General features: G+C 51.7%; 1 protein-coding gene across 4 annotated transcripts; it reads right to left on the bottom strand.

The window, feature by feature from the left end:
• Positions 1–467: 467 nt before the first annotated feature.
• Positions 468–16,071, bottom strand: LOC307089530 (RCC1 and BTB domain-containing protein 1-like). Of its 4 annotated transcripts, none has more exons than XM_079755872.1 (14): positions 15,930–16,069; positions 15,533–15,573; positions 14,026–14,263; positions 9,373–9,523; positions 7,359–7,525; positions 6,150–6,308; positions 5,303–5,410; positions 4,767–4,909; positions 4,576–4,639; positions 4,213–4,354; positions 3,692–3,818; positions 2,471–2,622; positions 2,192–2,322; positions 468–1,927 (listed from the first exon to the last, which is right to left on the bottom strand). In XM_079755872.1, exons 2-14 carry the CDS (start codon positions 15,547–15,549, stop codon positions 1,787–1,789), a joined length of 1,740 nt encoding a protein of 579 aa, XP_079611998.1. In that variant the 5' UTR covers positions 15,550–15,573; positions 15,930–16,069; the 3' UTR covers positions 468–1,786. The 4 variants fall into 4 exon arrangements, with proteins under 4 accessions (XP_079611998.1, XP_079611999.1, XP_079612000.1 ...); XM_079755873.1 differs by having other exon boundaries at positions 4,228–4,354; positions 15,930–16,068; XM_079755874.1 differs by lacking the exon at positions 15,533–15,573 and having other exon boundaries at positions 15,930–16,071.
• Positions 16,072–19,465: the final 3,394 nt, after the last annotated feature.

Genomic DNA, 19,465 nt, shown 5'->3' with positions numbered 1-19,465 from the left:
TCAGAGCTCAGTCACTGTTAATTAAGACTAGTTAATTAAGACAGTTAAACGACCTGGAGGCTACAGTACACAATGCATCTGACCAACCAACCTAGCAGGTCAGGTTTGGGCTCATCTCAAATCAATCAATGTTCTTTAATGAGGAACAACATCAGGTTGTTGGACTTAAGTGCGTTTACAGTATTTCTGGAATTTGTGATAAAACCGTTTCAGCGTTGCATTCATTTCTTTACAGTACGTCCTCCGCGATAAAACACAGACGACTGTGATGCTGCTTAGCTCCTTACAACTCAACTACAACTCAACTAAGAAAACATCAAAGCTCTCAATCTCCTCCACAAGCAGCAGATTCAGCTCTGAACCTCCTGGCCTTGGGAGGAGGCCTCCTCTACCACTCCCCCCCTCCTCCTCTCTTTCCCCCCCTCCTCTCTCTCTCCCCTCTCCCAACACCCTTCAGTGTCTGTTCCTCACCCTTCAGTGTCTGTTCAACACTCCTCAGTGTCTGTTCCTCACCCTTCAGTGTCTGTTCAACACTCCTCAGTGTCTGTTCAACACCCTTTAGTGTGTGTTCAACACCCTTCAGTGTCTGTTCAACACTCCTCAGTGTCTGTTCAACACCCTTCAGTGTCTGTTCAACACACCTCAGTGTCTGTTCAACACCCTTTAGTGTGTGTTCAACACTCCTCAGTGTCTGTTCAACACCCTTTAGTGTGTGTTCAACACCCTTCAGTGTCTGTTCAACACTCCTCAGTGTCTGTTCAACACCCTTCAGTGTCTGTTCAACACTCCTCAGTGTCTGTTCAACACCCTTTAGTGTGTGTTCAACACACCTCAGTGTCTGTTCAACACCCTTTAATGTGTGTTCAACACTCCTCAGTGTCTGTTCAACACCCTTCAGTGTGTGTTCAACACCCTTCAGTGTGTGTTCAACACCCTTCAGTGTCTGTTCAACACTCCTCAGTGTCTGCAGGTTCTCCACTCTGAAACCATGTGGCTCAGGGAATGAGTTCAGGGATGAGTTGAGGAATGAGTTGAAGAATGAGTTGAGGAATGGGTTGAGGAATGGGTTGAGGAATGGGTTGAGGAATGGGTTTAGGAATGAGTTTAGGAATGAGTTTAGGAATGAGTTTAGGAATGAGTTTAGGAATGAGTTCAGGAATGAGTTCAGGAATAAGTTTAGGGATGAGCTTTATTTAGCTGTGAGGGGAATGTTCACTCATAACTACTTAAAGCTACAGAAGATGGACAGTGTCTCTGTCTTATAGAGGGGGGTTTATGGGATCCAAACCTTCAAACCATGCTGAGCTCACGACCCCTGACCAGATGAAAGGAATCTTCATGAGAACTTACTTAAAAAGAGTTCTCTCTTCTTCTGGTCCTGGATCAGGTGTTAGAGACTCTGAGAGGAGGCCTCAGTTCCTGATGGCCCCTCAGGTCTTGAGGGCCCCTCAGTTGAGGGCCCCTGAGGTATTGAGGGCCCTTCTTCAGGTCTTGAAGGCCCTTCTTCAGTTCTTCTCAGTTATTGAGGGGCTCTCAGATCTTGAGGAGCCGTCATTTCTTCTCAGGTCTTGAGGCCCCTTCTTCAGTTCTTGAGGGCCCCTTAGGTCTTGAGGGTCCATCAGGTCTTGAGGGGTCCCTCAGGTCTAAAGGGTCTCTCAGGTCTTGAGGACCCCTCAATTCTTGAGGGCCCCTCAGGTCTTGAGAGCCATTTTCAGTTCTTGAGGACCCCTCAGGTCTTGAGGGCCCCTCAGGTCTAGAGGGCCCCTGAGCTCCTGAGTGCCCCTCTTCAGTTCTTGAAGGCCCCACAGCGGCTGGCCCTGCAGATGAACTCCTTCAGCATGGCGCCATCCACCTGCCAGAAGGCGGCCGTCTGGGTTACCCGGGTCAGGTGGTTCACACAGAACCGGAAGCAGAACTCCTCCAGGTCCTGGGGAGAGAGAGGACCACTAAGAGGGAGAGAGACCTCTAGAGAGAGGGACCTCAAGAGAGAGGGACCTCAAGAGAGAGAGGACCACCTAGAGAGAGACCTCTAGAGAGAGAGACCTCTAGATAGAGAGGACCACCTAGAGAGAGACCTCTAGAGAGAGAGGACCACTTAGAGACAGACAGACAGACAGACAGACAGAGCAGGGTGAAGGCCTAATGCTAAGGCGTATTTCGTAGCGTAGCGTAGCTCTACGCAATAGCGTACCTCAGCGTCGTAGCGCACGGCGGCCGACAGCAGGGTGAAGGCGTTATCCACGGTGATCCCTCTCTTGATGATCTGCTGACAGAGACGCTTCAGACGGTTCTCACAGTAGGAGGTGGCCAGGTCCAGCAGGCCTAGAGAGAGAGAGAGAGAGAGAGAGAGAGAGAGAGAGAGAGAGAGAGAGAGAGAGAGAGAGAGAGAGAGAGAGAGAGAGAGAGAGAGGTTAGGAGGAGGAGCTCACCGATGGCGTCCGCCAGGGGGTTAGGAGGAGGAGGAGCTCACCGATGGCATCCTCCGGTGGAAGCTCCACGGTGTCCGTGTACAGGAAGTGGAGGAAGGAGCGGTAGACGGGGAAGGAGAACTGCTCGATCTCAATCACCTCCTGGAGGTCCTCGCTCCAGTGGGACTGGAACATGGAGCGGAAGTGATCGCACCTGGAGAACCACACCATCATCATCATCATCATCATCGTAGTCTTCGTCAGCATCATCATCATCATCATAGGCTTCCTCAAGGTCAGCATCATCATAGTTATCATCATCATAGGCTTCCTCAAGGTCAGCATCATCATAGTCATCATCAGCATCATAGTCATCATCATCATCGTTATGATGAGCGGTATGTGGCTCAGCATGCAGAGCAGGTTGCCTGGTAACCTGGGGGTTGCTAGTTCTATGAACCCTGGTTCCTCTGTCCTAGTACCTATGAACCCTGGTTCCTCTGTCCTAGTATCTATGAACCCTGGTTCCTCTGTCCTAGTATCTATAAACCCTGGTCCCTCAGTCCTAGTATCTATGAACCCTGGTTCCTCTGTCCTAGTATCTATGAACCCTGGTTCCTCTGTCCTAGTATCTATGAACCCTGGTTCCTCTGTCCTAGTATCTATGAACCCTGGTCCCTCAGTCCTATTATCTATGAACCCTGGTTCCTCTGTCCTAGTATCTATGAACCCTGGTTCCTCTGTCCTAGTATCTATGAACCCTGGTTCCTCTGTCCTAGTATCTATGAACCCTGGTTCCTCAGTCCTAGTATCTATGAACCCTGGTTCCTCAGTGGTTCCCCAGTCCTAGTATCTATGAACCCTGGTTCCTCTGTGGTTCCTCTGTGGTTCCTCAGTCCTAGTATCTATGAACCCTGGTTCCTCAGTGGTTCCTCAGTGGTTCCTCAGTCCTAGTATCTATGAACCCTGGTTCCTCAGAGGTTCCTCAATGGTTCCTCAGTCCTAGTATCTATGAACCCTGGTTCCTCAGTGGTTCCTCAGTGGTTCCTCAGTCCTAGTATCTATGAACCCTGGTTCCTCAGTGGTTCCTCAGTCCTAGTATCTATGAACCCTGGTTCCTCAGTGGTTCCTCAGAGGTTCCTCTGTGGTTCCTCAGTCCTAGTATCTATGAACCCTGGTTCCTCAGCGGTTCCTCAGCGGTTCCTCAGTGGTTGCTCAGTGGTTCCTCGGTCCTAGTATCTATGTGGTTCCACCCTGACCTCCACACTCTCTAGGAGACCCACCTGATCTTGAGCACCGCCTTGTGGACGTAGATGTACTTCCCCTCCACGCTGAACTTGAGGTCGGCCGTCTCCGGGCTGTCGAACTCCCGGCCCAGGGCCTGGCTGAGGGTCATGAAGTCCTCCGTCTCTGAGGAACAAGAGGAGACCTGGTTACCTAGGCAACCATCAGACCTGGTTACCTAGGCAACCATCAGACCTGGTTACCTAGGTAACGTCTAACTCCCGGCCCAGAGCCTGGCTGAGGGTCATGAAGTCCTTCGTCTCTGAGAAACAAGAGGAGACATGGTTACCTAGGCAACCATCAGACCTGGTTACCTAGGCAACCATCAGACCTGGTTACCTAGGTAACGTCTAACTCCCGGCCCAGAGCCTGGCTGAGGGTCATGAAGTCCTTCGTCTCTGAGAAACAAGAGGAGACATGGTTACCTAGGTCAACTCCTGGCCAACAGCCTGGCTGAGGGTAAGGAAGTCTCTGAGGAGCACGCACTCGTGCGCACGCGCGCACACACACACACACACACCTCCCCCCCACTGACCCAGGGACAGCAGCCTCCACATGACGGCAGGCGTGGCGACGCAGGCGAACACGTCGTCGGTGGAGACGAAGTGGCTCAGGTGGGGTAGGACCACGGACTGACCCCGGCACTGACCCCACATGTACACCTGAAGACCAGTTAATACAGGGTTAACTACCACTCCTACTGCCCCTTATATAGACCTGGTGGGGCAGAGCCATGGCCGGACCCCACATTTATACCTGGGATGGCACTCTAATTACTGCAGCAGCAGGGCACCACCTAGTGGCCTTTGGGTGTAACTACACCAACACAGTCAAATGAGGTGAGGTCTAGAGCTACACATCGTTGTCAGGCGAACACACACACCTGTCCACTCTGCGTCTTGGCGGCTGAGGTGTGTGTGGAGTGACACGCTGCGACCTCCACCACCCTGGAGGAGAGAGAGGAGTGTGTTAGGTTGATGCATCACACACAGACACACACACACACACACACACACACACGCACACGCACGCACGCACACGCACGCACGCACACGCACGCACACACGCACACACCTCTCCTTCTCGGCCATGACCTGCACCGGGCTGTGCTGGTTGCTCTTGTTGCCGGTGCCCAGCTGGCCGCAGGTGTTGGCCCCCCAGGCGTAGAGCGCCCCCTCGTCAGTCAGGGCCAGGCAGTGGGCGTAGCCAGCGACCACCTGGAGAGAGGGGAGGAGCCTGTTAGGGACGCGCCCCGTCGTCAGTCAGGGCCAGGCAGTGGGCGTGGCCAGACACCACCTGGAGAGAGGGGAGTACCCTGTGTGTTGTCGTGGTTACCCGCCGTGCGTGTGGGTGTTGTCGTGGTTACCTGCCTTGTGTGTGTGTTGTCGTGGTTACCTGCCGTGTCTGTGTGTTGTCGTGGTCACCTGCTGTGTCTGTGTGTTGTCGTGGTCACCTGCTGTGTCTGTGTGTTGTCGTGGTCACCTGCTGTGTCTGTGTGTTGTCGTGGTCCCCTGCTGTGTCTGTGTGTTGTCGTGGTTACCTGCCGTCTGTGTGTGTGTGTGTGTGTGTGTCGTCGTGGTTACCTGCCGTGTGTGTGTTGTCATGGTTACCTGCTGTACACACAACCCCTGCAGCGCGGTCAGCCTGCAGGGCGACAGCTGGTTCCCGTTGTTCCCCAGACCCAGCTGGCCGTTCCCGTTGTACCCCCAGGAGTAGAGCTAGAGAAGTAGAGCACACAATATAACCCATCACACAACGTAGAGCTAGAGGAGTAGAGCACACAATATAACCCAACACAACGTAGAGCTAGAGGAGTAGAGCACACAATATAACCCAACACAACGTAGAGCTAGAGGAGTAGAGCACACAATATAACACATCACACAACGTAGAGCTAGAGGAGTAGAGCACACAATATAACTAAACACAACGTAGAGCTAGAGAAGTAGAGCACACAATATAACACATCACACAACGTAGAGCTGGAGGAGTAGAGCACACAATATAACCCAACACAACGTAGAGCTAGAGGGGTAGAGCACACAATATAACCCAACACAACGTAGAGCTAGAGGAGTAGAGCCCACGATATAACCCATCACACAACGTAGAGCTGGAGGAGTAGAGCACACAATATAACCCAACACAACGTAGAGCTAGAGGAGAAGAGCACACAATATAACACATCACACACAACATAATACAACATAGAGCTAGAGGACATAACACACACATCACACACACACACACACACACACAACGGAGGGCTAGGAAAGAGAGGGTACAACACACATCACATCACACACCGTAGAGCTAGAGGACACAACACACACCGTAGAGCTAGAGGACACAACACACACCGTAGAGCTAGAGGACATAACACACACCGTAGAGCTAGGGGACATAGCACACACAAGCTCGTTAAGCTGCTCGTTCCGCTGCTCGTTAAGCCCTCACCTCTCCGTTGTCCACCAGGGCCAGGGAGGAGGTCTGTCCGCAGGCCACGCCCACCACCGCCTTGCCCTGCAGGAGGCCCGCCACGCGGCGGGGGCTGGGCTGGTTGGCGGTGGAGCCCGAGCCCACCTGACCGCAGTTATTATAGCCCCACGCAAACACCTGGAGAGAGGGGGGGGAGACAGATGTTATATAATATAATGAGTTATTATAGCCCCACGCAAACACCTGGAGAGAGGGGGGGGAGACAGATGTTATATAATATGATGAGTTATTATAGCCCCACGCAAACACCTGGAGAGAGGGGGGGGAGACAGATGTTATATAATATGATGAGTTATTATAGCCCCACGCAAACACCTGGAGAGAGGGGGGGGAGACAGATGTTATATAATATAATGAGTTATTATAGCCCCACGCAAACACCTGGAGAGAGGGGGGGGAGACAGATGTTATATAATATAATGAGTTATTATAGCCCCACGCAAACACCTGGAGAGAGAGAGATAGAGACAGATGTTATATAATATAATGAGATATAATAACCCCACTCAAACACCTGGAGAGAGAGAGATAGAGACAGATGTTATATAATATAATGAGATATTATAAACCCACTCAAACACCTGGAGAGAGAGAGATAGAGACAGATGCTATCTAATATAATGAGATATTATAAACCCACAAAAACACCTGGAGAGAGAGGATAACATAATATAAGATAGAATGATGTAATATAAAGACCTTTCCGTCTCCGTCCAGTCCGGGCCAGACATGAACACTTAAGGAGGTAAGTTAAGGAGGTAGATTTAAGGAGGTAGACTTAAGGAGGTATGCTTAGAGGGGACACTCATCTCTCCCTCTGTGGTCAGGGCCAGACTAGAACACGTAAAGGAGGTAGGTTAATTGAGGATCTGTGGTGAGGGCCAGGGAGTTAGGGTCGGGGTTGGGGTTAGGGTTAGTGTTAGGGTTGGGGTATGGGTTAGGGTTGGGGTTGGGGTTATTGTTGGGGTTGGGGTTAGTGTTGGGGTTGGGGTTAGTGTTGGGGTTGGGGTTAGTGTTAGGGTTGGGGTATGGGTTAGGGTTGGGGTTGGGGTTGGGGTTATTGTTGGGGTTGGGGTTATTGTTGGGGTTGGGGTTAGTGTTGGGGTGGGGGTTGGGGTTAGTGTTGGGGTTGGGGTATGGGTTAGGGTTGGGGTTAGGGTCACTGACCTCTCCATCGGTGGTGAGGGCCAGGGAGTGGTGCGACCCACAGGCCACCTCTTTGAACCTCTTCCCCTGCAGGTTGGTGGTGACCAGTGCAGGGGAGGCACACTGGTTGGTGGTTCCATTCCCCAGCTGGCTGTAGCCATTGTGGCCCCAGGCGTACAGCTCTCCGCCTGCAGGGACAGAACCACAGACAGGTATCAGTCATCAGGAGGACAGACAGACAGATATCAGTCATCAAGGACCAGTCACGCACACAGGTATCGGTCATCAGGAGGACAGAGAGCCAGGCCTTCAGCCATCAAGAGTTCAGAGTTCACCTGGACTCTGAATAAGAGACTCACTGGTTCAGAGTTCAGAGTGCAGAGTTCACCTGGACTCTGAATAAGAGACTCACTGGTTCAGAGTTCAGAGTGCAGAGTTCACCTGGACTCTGAATAAGAGACTCACTGGTTCAGAGTTCAGAGTGCAGAGTTCACCTGGACTCTGAATAAGAGACTCACTGGTTCAGAGTTCAGAGTGCAGAGTTCACCTGGACTCTGAATAAGAGACTCACTGGTTCAGAGTTCAGAGTGCAGAGTTCACCTGGACTCTGAATAAGAGACTCACTGGTTCAGAGTTCAGAGTGCAGAGTTCACCTGGACTCTGAAATAAACTCAAGGGTTAGTTAGTGCTTGACACTTGGTTCTAAGCACATCCTTACTGTACCGACAGTGGTATATCGTTGTTTCTCTTTCTTCTGACTTACAATAAGTCCCTCTGGATAAAAGCGCCTGCTAAACGCCCTTAATGTAAATGTTAATGTACACCGAATATCAAGTGTATAAGGTTTGATTAACAGTTTATGAGTTTCCGTAACTCAGCTAGCACTAAAACTATTTAAAACAAACTGATGCTTTACTTAAAGTATACCAGCTATATCATGGATTTACATTTTAATGAGCCACCCAAAAGTCCATGTTGTTGTTGTGACGTCATCCCGGACCACAGCTTTGTACTGGGAGACCAGTCAGCACTCTGGCACGGCTGAACGCTCTCATGGTATAAAGGTCTCCATGACAACATTATAGCCATGTTAGCTTACAGCTCAGCGCTGACCCTAACCCTAACCTGACCTAAACCATGTTAGCTTACAGCTCAGCGCTGACCCTAACCCTAACCTGACCTAAACCATGTTAGCTTACAGCTCGGCATTGACCCTAACCCTGACCCTAACCCTAACCCTACCTGACCCTAACCCTAACCCTACCTAACCCTAACCCTAACCCAACACTGTTTCCAGCTTCCCAGATTCATCGCTCTCCTCTACTAGAGGACTGATGATCCATCCTCTTCAGTTAGTGAGGATCTATGTACTTCACCGGGTTCATTCACTTGTCCCTTTATTTAAAACCCTCTAGGAGAATCTGGTTCTGCTATGTTATAAATGTGAGGAGATAAGGTTTGAATTATTTTGTTTAGGTCTGAATTAAGACCTAAATTAACTTAGGTCTTAGTTATAGTTACCTTCAGTTATTACTGATACCCTGAAGAGCCGTGTTCTGGATATGAGAGATAAAGGGTCAGATTAAGGAGGCTAGGGTTAGGAACAGGGTAGGGTTAGAGGTTAGGGTGAGGTTAGAGGTTAGGGTGTGGTTAGGGGTCAGGGTTAGAGATCAGGGTTAGAGGTCAGGGTTAGAGGTCAGCGGTCAGGGTTAGGTACGTACTCTCAGTAGCCAGCAGCACTTGGGGTTAGGGTCAGGGTTAGGGGCAGGAACAGGGTCAGGGGTATGTAATCTCAGTAGTCGGCAGGACGTGCGGTCAGGGTTAGGGTCAGGGTCAGGGTTAGGGTCAGGGGTCATGGTCAGGGGTCAAACTCTCAGTAGTCAGCAGGACGTGTGGTCAGGTTTAGGGTCAGGGTCAGGGTTAGGGTCAGGGGTCATGGTCAGGGGTACGTACTCTCAGTAGTCGGCAGGACGTGCGGTCAGGTTTAGGGTCAGGGTCAGGGTTAGGGTCAGGGGTCATGGTCAGGGGTACGTACTCTCAGTAGCCAGCAGGACGTGCGGTCCACTCCCGTAGCTGAAGGAGGCCACCTTCTTGCCCCTCAGGGCGTCCAGAGCTCGGGGGGTGATGGTGCTGAGGCTGTCTCCGGTGCCCAGACAGTTACTGCAGTTCAGACCTATCACCGCAAACTACACACACACACACACACAGAGAGACACACACACACACACACACACACACAGACAGTTACTGCAGTTCAGACCTATCACCGCAAACCAAACGCACACAGGGACACACACACCTCGGTAGTGTGCGTGACGTAGAGCTAGGGCTGGGCGATTAATCGAATTTCAATCTCGATTTGGATTTTAGCGTCAAACGATCACAAAATTAACATAATCAAGTTTTCGATTATGTTTATAGAAAGTGCAGAACAGCTGGATACATATCTGTACATTATTTTAGATTTGGACATTTTCTTTTGGACCATTTTGTGTATTTTTTTAAGGCGAAATTTCAAAGTTCTCAGTTACAAAGGGTTTTTGAGAGAGACATGCAGAATAAATAAATCATGTTTTCAAACTCCAAAAATGATCGTTTGAATAATCGTGATTTCAATAATGACCAAAATAATCGGGATTATGATTTTCCCCATAATCGAGCAGCCCTACGTAGAGCGCCTCGTTCCCCCCCCCCCCCCATCACCTCGTTGCTATGGGTGACGTAGAGCGCCTCGTTCCCCCCCCCCCCCATCACCTCGTTGCTATGGGTGACGTAGAGCGCCTCGTTCCCCCCCCCCCCATCACCTCGTTGCTATGGGTGACGTAGAGCGCCTCGTTCCCCCCCCCCCCCATCACCTCGTTGCTATGGGTGACGTAGAGCGCCTCGTTCCCCCCCCCCCCATCACCTCGTTGCTATGGGTGACGTAGAGCGCCTCGTTCCCCCCCCCATCACCTCGTTGCTATGGGTGACGTAGAGCGCCTCGTTCCCCCCCCCCCATCACCTCGTTGCTATGGGTGACGTAGAGCGCCTCGTTCCCCCCCCCCCCCATCACCTCGTTGCTATGGGTGACGTAGAGCGCCTCGTTCCCCCCCCCCCCCCCATCACCTCGTTGCTATGGGTGACGTAGAGCGCCTCGTTCCCCCCCCCCCCCCCATCACCTCGTTGCTATGGGTGACGTAGAGCGCCTCGTTCCCCCCCCCCCATCACCTCGTTGCTATGGGTGACGTAGAGCGCCTCGTTCCCCCCCCATCACCTCGTTGCTATGGGTGACGTAGAGCGCCTCGTTCCCCCCCCCCCATCACCTCGTTGCTATGGGTGACGTAGAGCGCCTCGTTCCCCCCCCCCCCATCACCTCGTTGCTATGGGTGACGTAGAGCGCCTCGTTCCCCCCCCCCCATAACCTCGTTGCTATGGGTGACGTAGAGCGCCTCGTTCCCCCCCCCCCCATCACCTCGTTGCTATGGGTGACGTAGAGCGCCTCGTTTCCCCCCCCCCCCCCATCACCTCGTTGCTATGGGTGACGTAGAGCGCCTCGTTCCCCCCCCCCCCCATCACCTCGTTGCTATGGGTGACGTAGAGCGCCTCGTTCCCCCCCCCCCATCACCTCGTTGCTATGGGTGACGTAGAGCGCCTCGTTCCCCCCCCCCCCATCACCTCGTTGCTATGGGTGACGTAGAGCGCCTCGTTCCCCCCCCATCACCTCGTTGCTATGGGTGACGTAGAGCGCCTCGTTCCCCCCCCCCCATCACCTCGTTGCTATGGGTGACGTAGAGCGCCTCGTTCCCCCCCCCCCCCCCATCACCTCGTTGCTATGGGTGACGTAGAGCGCCTCGTTCCCCCCCCCCCCCCCCATCACCTCGTTGCTATGGGTGACGTAGAGCGCCTCGTTCCCCCCCCCCATCACCTCGTTGCTATGGGTGACGTAGAGCGCCTCGTTCCCCCCCCCCCCCATCACCTCGTTGCTATGGGTGACGTAGAGCGCCTCGTTCCCCCCCCCCATCACCTCGTTGCTATGGGTGACGTAGAGCGCCTCGTTCCCCCCCCCCCCATCACCTCGTTGCTATGGGTGACGTAGAGCGCCTCGTTCCCCCCCCCCCCATCACCTCGTTGCTATGGGTGACGTAGAGCGCCTCGTTTCCCCCCCCCCCCCATCACCTCGTTGCTATGGGTGACGTAGAGCGCCTCGTTCCCCCCCCCCCCATCACCTCGTTGCTATGGGTGACGTAGAGCGCCTCGTTCCCCCCCCCCCATCACCTCGTTGCTATGGGTGACGTAGAGCGCCTCGTTTCCCCCCCCCCCCCATCACCTCGTTGCTATGGGTGACGTAGAGCGCCTCGTTCCCCCCCATCACCTCGTTGCTATGGGTGACGTAGAGCGCCTCGTTCCCCCCCCCCCCCATCACCTCGTTGCTATGGGTGACGTAGAGCGCCTCGTTCCCCCCCCCCCCATCACCTCGTTGCTATGGGTGACGTAGAGCGCCTCGTTCCCCCCCCCCCCCCCCATCACCTCGTTGCTATGGGTGACGTAGAGCGCCTCGTTCCCCCCCCCCCCCCCATCACCTCGTTGCTATGGGTGACGTAGAGCGCCTCGTTCCCCCCCCCCCCATCACCTCGTTGCTATGGGTGACGTAGAGCGCCTCGTTCCCCCCCCCCCCATCACCTCGTTGCTATGGGTGACGTAGAGCGCCTCGTTCCCCCCCCCATCACCTCGTTGCTATGGGTGACGTAGAGCGCCTCGTTCCCCCCCCCCCATCACCTCGTTGCTATGGGTGACGTAGAGCGCCTCGTTCCCCCCCCCCCCATCACCTCGTTGCTATGGGTGACGTAGAGCGCCTCGTTCCCCCCCCCATCACCTCGTTGCTATGGGTGACGTAGAGCGCCTCGTTCCCCCCCCCCCCATCACCTCGTTGCTATGGGTGACGTAGAGCGCCTCGTTCCCCCCCCCATCACCTCGTTGCTATGGGTGACGTAGAGCGCCTCGTTCCCCCCCCCCCCCCCCATCACCTCGTTGCTATGGGTGACGTAGAGCGCCTCGTTCCCCCCCCCCATCACCTCGTTGCTATGGGTGACGTAGAGCGCCTCGTTCCCCCCCCATCACCTCGTTGCTATGGGTGACGTAGAGCGCCTCGTTCCCCCCCCCCCATCACCTCGTTGCTATGGGTGACGTAGAGCGCCTCGTTCCCCCCCCCCCCATCACCTCGTTGCTATGGGTGACGTAGAGCGCCTCGTTCCCCCCCCCCATCACCTCGTTGCTATGGGTGACGTAGAGCGCCTCGTTCCCCCCCCCCCCCATCACCTCGTTGCTATGGGTGACGTAGAGCGCCTCGTTTCCCCCCCCCCCCCCATCACCTCGTTGCTATGGGTGACGTAGAGCGCCTCGTTCCCCCCCCCCCTCCATCACCTCGTTGCTATGGGTGACGTAGAGCGCCTCGTTCCCCCCCCCCCCCATCACCTCGTTGCTATGGGTGACGTAGAGCGCCTCGTTCCCCCCCCCCATCACCTCGTTGCTATGGGTGACGTAGAGCGCCTCGTTCCCCCCCCCCCCCATCACCTCGTTGCTATGGGTGACGTAGAGCGCCTCGTTCCCCCATCACCTCGTTGCTATGGGTGACGTAGAGCGCCTCGTTCCCCCCCCATCACCTCGTTGCTATGGGTGGCGTAGAGCGCCTCGTTCCCCCCCCCCCATCACCTCGTTGCTATGGGTGACGTAGAGCGCCTCATTCCCCCCCCCCCCTATCACCTCGTTGCTATGGGTGACGTAGAGCGCCTCGTTCCCCCCCCCCCCCCATCACCTCGTTGCTATCGGTGACGTAGAGCGCCTCGTTCCCCCCCCCCCCCCCCATCACCTCGTTGCTATGGGTGACGTAGAGCGCCTCGTTCCCCCCCCCCCATCACCTCGTTGCTATGGGTGACGTAGAGCGCCTCGTTCCCCCCCCATCACCTTGTTGCTATGGGTGACGTAGAGCGCCTCGTTCCCCCCGCCCCATCACCTCGTTGCTATGGGTGACCTAGAGCGCCTCGTTCCCCCCCCCCCATCACCTCGTTGCTATGGGTGACGTAGAGCGCCTCGTTCCCCCCCCCCCATCACCTCGTTGCTATGGGTGACGTAGAGCGCCTCGTTCCCCCCCCCCCCCCATCACCTCGTTGCTATGGGTGACGTAGAGCGCCTCGTTCCCCCCCCCCCCCCATCACCTCGTTGCTATGGGTGACGTAGAGCGCCTCGATCCCCCCCCCCCATCACCTCGTTGCTATGGGTGACGTAGAGCGCCTCGTTCCCCCCCCCCCCCCATCACCTCGTTGCTATGGGTGACGTAGAGCGCCTCGTTCCCCCCCCCCCCCCCATCACCTCGTTGCTATGGGTGACGTAGAGCGCCTCGTTCCCCCCCCCCTCCATCACCTCGTTGCTATGGGTGACGTAGAGCGCCTCGTTCCCCCCCCCATCACCTCGTTGCTATGGGTGACGTAGAGCGCCTCATTCCCCCCCCCCCCCCCATCACCTCGTTGCTATGGGTGACGTAGAGCGCCTCGTTCCCCCCCCATCACCTCGTTGCTATGGGTGACGTAGAGCGCCTCGTTCCCCCCCCCCCATCACCTCGTTGCTATGGGTGACGTAGAGCGCCTCGTTCCCACCCCCCCATCACCTCGTTGCTATGGGTGACGTAGAGCGCCTCGTTCCCCCCCCCCATCACCTCGTTGCTATGGGTGACGTAGAGCGCCTCGTTGGCCGAGTTCCCGAACACGCAGGCCTGCCTTACGGCGGCCGTCTCCTTGGCGCTCAGCAGGCTGAACAGCGGCCACTTGCTGACGTCCACCATGACGCCCGCGGCGCGGGGCCGCCCAGGGCGGGGGGGCGGGGTCGGGGGCGGGGGCGGAGCCGGGGGCGCCGTGGAGACCGGGTGGGAGGGGGCGGTGCTGTCGCCGCTGACGCTGGGAGGGAGACGGAGAAGAGGTCAGAGGTCGTCTAGGGGTCACTGGGGCCAAGTCACACCAGGAAGTCTGGAGGTCAGGAGGTCGTCTAGGGGTCAGGAGGTTGGCTAGGGGTCATGGGGTCATAAGGTCGGTAAGGTTTAGGGTTAGGGTCACACCATGATTTAGTGAAGACGATGAAGAATAGAAAATGAGGCTCAATTTTTTTATCCATATGAGATGTAAAATAGAGCATGAGGACAGGCTGATAAATAAATGGTTAGCTTTGGAAATGTCGTCTTCACACGACGGGCCAATGGGAGAAGATGTTTGTGATCTAGAGGGGAATGTCAACTAATATATTCTTTACTTTAAGACAACTTCAAACCAAAAGCACGGAGCAACATGCTGAAGAGGAATAAATCAATCTGTATCACCACTGTGTGATCATAGGATTCTGCCGCCCGGCTCAGACCGACTGACTTTAAAAAGGTTTCTGAGCAAAGGTTCAGGGAACACGGTTTATCAAATGCTTTGTTGGACACGTTTCTTCACGCTGTTAACTCTTTAATCCTCATTCTACTTACTGGCGGTTCTTTGTTTTATGACATCCTGATGCAAAACATTAATATACTTTAATGTAAGGACACAATGATTAATATTATCATTCTATTTATGATCATACACTTGACAGCACCACAAAACTGTGACTGGGAGGATTGGTTTATTAACCCATGACAACCCACACATGTACGACCATCAATAGACACAAGCAGACAGGTTCATGTACACACATTCACCCACGTTTATTCATGTTAATGTAGGTAGTTCATCATGCATTACAAACACTATTCAGTGGTTTAGTACAACATGTTCATTCATGTTAATGTATGTAGTTCATCATCCAAACACTATGCAGTGGTTTAGTATAACATGTTCATTCATGTTAATATGTAGTTCATCATCCAAACACTATGCAGTGGTTTAGTATAACATGTTCATTCATGTTAATGTATGTTCTATATCATGCATACAAACACTATGCCAGTGGTTTAGGGTTAGGGTTAAGGTTAAGGGTAAGGCTAACCCTAACCCTAAGCTTATTATATATACATGTACACATTAGCTATGATGCTGCATCATAGCTTATAATGACCAAGGTAAGTTAGCTATGATGCTACATCATAGTATACTACTATTACTATATATATATATATATATATATATATATATATATATAGTTCTAATGCTAATGGTTAGCTCTGCGGGGAGCTAGCCCTAGCCTCCTACCTAAAGCATCGCTCCATGGTGTTACAGTGGTGTTCAGTCCGCTGAGAGAGAGGAATACAGAGTGGACATCAGGACAGAGAGACTCTCTGAACCCTAACCCTACCTTCATTAAACAAGTTAGTGGACATCAGCAGAGAGAGACTCTCTGAACCCTAACCCTCCCTTCATTAAACTAGTTAGTGGACATCAGGACAGAAAGACACTCTCTGAACCCTAACCCTACCTTCATTAAGCTAGTTAGTGGGCAACTGGACAGAGACTCTCTGAACCTCTCTGACTCTCTGACTCTCTGAACTTGAACCCTACGCCTCTGAACCCGAACCCTAGTACCTCCTACCTCCTTAACCAATCCCTAAAGTCGACATTAAGGACGGATCGAGTCGGTAACACTCCCTACCTTCTGCAGAGGAGTCGGTCTCCTCCAGAGGGCTGTCGGTCGGTTTGTCTGTCGGTCTCCTCCAGAGGGCTTTCTGTATGTCGGTCGGTCGGCTGTTGGCTGTAATATCCGCAGTTTGTTTGTTTGTGTGCTAGAACTCCCACTGTCCGTGGAAGCCCACCCACACGTCAGTCAGCGACAATACACTTCCGGTTCATTTTCAAAACAAAGTCCGTTCGACGCCCACTTTGAGCGTCAGTCGGTAAAGCCAAAGCTATGTTTAGACAATCTATATATGGAGAGGTTTACCTTGAATTAAGGTCATTTAGATTTGTTTAAAAGTTATTACAATAAATTAGATTATACATTATTTTGAATAGGGATCACAGTTTGGTTATAACTGTCAGACCCCGCTAGAGGGCGCTGCCGGACCGTCATCCCCCGCTAGAGGGCACTCCCGAACCATCACCCTTATAGTCAAGTAGCAAGATGTCAAAAAAGGCCTTAGTTTTTGAGAGCTACTGTCTATTAGCTACTGTCTCTGACAGCCCTCTGGAGGACACCGACTCCTCTTCAGTAGGTAGGGAGTGTTACCTAGCTGGACAGACAGGCTCACCAAAGCCTAGCTGGACAGACAGGGTCACCAGAGCTGCTACTACTAATGGCAGTAGTAGTAGCAGTAGTTTATAACCACAACTGCATCCACTTTATGCTAAAGAAGTACCATTGTGTTTATTAGTGTGTGTTTGTGTGTGTGTGTGTGTGTGTGTGTGTGTGTGTGTGTGTGTGTGTGTGTGTGTGTGTGTTTGTGTTACTGTTTGTTGACCTGCTGTTGTCATCGTTGTGTGTGTCTGCAGTTCAACAACAAATTCATGTACACCACGCCAGTCCAGTGGGCCCAGTATAAACTCAACAGTGTGCTGTCTCTGGCTGGAATGAAGGTGAGGATTGACCAGTGTCACTAAGCTGCTAACATAGTTAATCGGAGACTGTACAGCATATTATACTACCTTTGTTTCTATTTATTTAAGAAACAATTTTCATACATTTTGAACGAACACAATTCTGTTGTCATGTTGTGAACGTTGTGTCTGTTCATTAAGGTATAACAGTGCTAGGATAACAAAGATGAATGACTGATAACAGTGAGTGTATTAGGTCATTGAATCAGACATAAAGGGTTAGCTCAGAACTGTCAGGCAACAGTTTTTAATAAAATAAAAAAATCGAAATAGAGTATTTTGTACTTTGTATATTTACTTATTTTTTATTTGGGCAATTGCTAATGTTTGACTTGCATATTGGTGTTGTTTAAATGTGTAAACTGTGCCCTGCCAGAAATATCCCACATCAATTTGGGATATGTGCCACTATGTGTGACTTCATTGGATGCATGGAGAGGAGTGGGAGCGAATGGGAGGTGGTGTTCAGGCCAAGTGAGGATGTGGGGGTCTTCAGCAGTGTTCCTGGATCTCTGAGGAGGGCTACGGCCCTCCACTCCTTCTCTCCCTCCACCTTGCTTGTCTCCTGAGCCTGATGGGGGGAGAGAAGGAACTGAGCGGTGACATAACTGGACATTACAGTATGCAACCTGGTTTGTAAAAATATGAAGAGAAGCTCACATTGTTCACTAATAATCTCTCTGGCAGTCTCCATCAGGTACTGCCTTCATCTCCCTTCTTCTGCAACTAGTCTGCTCTTGAGTAAATCAGCTGACTTGAAAAAGATCCTCTACACAGACATCCCTGCTGATTACAAGGCTTAAAGAAGGACACGTTGTTTAAACACTTAACAATACAGTCTTCTTTACAATTTAGAATTTTGGATATGACATGAATTAACTAAATAGATGCATTAATCACATTTCCTAAAGAGAGAATATGATAATTTAGGCCTACAACAATGAACAGAATGTTCTTAACAATGATTTAACCATTGGTTTTATGTAGATAGATATTATAAAACAATATAAAAACATATTGGGAGTGATACACCAGGTGGCTGCTGGCACCACAGAGCTCTCTAGTGGTACTGTTCAAACTATAGAGAGATATAAGTTTGATGTAGCTTAAAATCACTATTCCTGGTACAAATTAGGGCATGAATCCTGTTGTAGCCAGAATGGGTTACTGTATGTTTATGGTTATAGTTATTATGTATGGTGAAGATACACAACGTTATAAAATATGTAGTTTATGTTTTACATTCATCAAAACTTAGTTTAATAATATCTTTGATTAATTTGGATTTATTTATGTATTGCTGAGCAACTTGGAGGTGCACATGCATCGGGGCCCTCCCTCTCGGACAGGTGACTGTCCATACCTACCTGATACACTGTTTACCGGAGCAATGCTGGTATGGTGCGTCTGTTTTAAGAGGACACCAGGGTTTAACCTCATTCTTTTTGAGGTAGTGCTTCTTATCTACTATTTCGGTGTATATATCAAGGATGACACTGCCATCAACGACCTTTCGCACCTTACGCTTTTTGTAAAGCTGACATACGGGCAGCATAACATTAAAAATGGTGCAGAGCTGTACGAAGTACACCTGCACGAGGATCGGATGTGCAAACACACTGTTGATTTTATTACGATTTATATTCTTAATGTTCGGAGAGAATTTGCTTCCTGAAGCTCAACCTCAAGTGTTTTCCCTAACTTGTTCCCCACACATACATTTATCATAGATGTCGATGGAGAACGTTCATAACATTCACAATAATTGTCTTCAGTTGCAGGCTCAGCTGCTCCTAACATCAGCAGTCATCAACATGCAGGGATCATCTGAGGGATGGAGATGCGTTCAACCACGGACAGCGTCGGTCGGCGACTTTTCACTTTACTAAAGATATTGTCGACTTGTGAACTGTTTAAATGAATAAGGAAGCTATGTGATGCAAAAAAATAAAAAAGTAAGAATTCAATAACAAATGCATCGCACATTCGGCTATCACATAACATATTAGTCACACAGGTGGGATTCGAACTTACGTCCAGAGTAGGACCCGCTGCAGCTAAATGCTTGGCCGGCCTTCGGGTGACAGCGGTGGTGCCAAGATCGCAGAATCAAGCACAACACGCAAAAAATCGGAACAGTCTGAATAATAAGACGGCAGGGTACAGCGTGACCAGTGTCCATGCGCCCCACGTGCTCCTTCAACTCCGGCCCTTTAACACGTGGGGCGTGGAGACTGTCCCGTCCACAACGGAGGGGGGATTCGGAAAGATGAGACGCCTTTTAATATATTGAATTTTTTTTATTAAATGATTTGTATTACTATTCTTTGAAAATTGCTAAAGAATGTCCAACATTTTTCAAAAGCCAAATCATCAGAGCTGCCTCATCTACACACGCACACACGCACACACGCACACACACACACACACACACGCCCACACAAACATAAAAACACAAGGTAGTGAGTGTGTTTTTCTTTTTTTTGTGTGTGCTGATGGGGAAGTTTAAACGTCAGTGAACTGTGCGTCAGTGGGAGGTGTTAGGGGGGGAGAGGAGATGACGTCATGTTGAAGAAACGAAACCTAATGTCCATA

Source organism: Pollachius pollachius (genome assembly GCF_949987615.1).
Source record: "Pollachius pollachius genome assembly, chromosome: 1".
In the NCBI taxonomy this organism is placed as follows: domain Eukaryota; kingdom Metazoa; phylum Chordata; class Actinopteri; order Gadiformes; family Gadidae; genus Pollachius; species Pollachius pollachius.
The sequence above is the reverse complement of the archived record's forward strand: the minus strand, read 5'-3'. Positions and strand labels throughout refer to the sequence as shown.

Excerpts from the sequence above, each read along its gene's own strand:
- LOC307089530 (XM_079755872.1), bottom strand. Across the intron at positions 2,623-3,691 it reads AAGGCGGTGCTCAAGATCAG|GTGCGATCACTTCCGCTCCA; the intron begins GTGGGTCTCCTA and ends GTGGTTCTCCAG. Across the intron at positions 1,928-2,191 it reads CCGTGCGCTACGACGCTGAG|GACCTGGAGGAGTTCTGCTT; the intron begins GTACGCTATTGC and ends CTCTCTCCCCAG.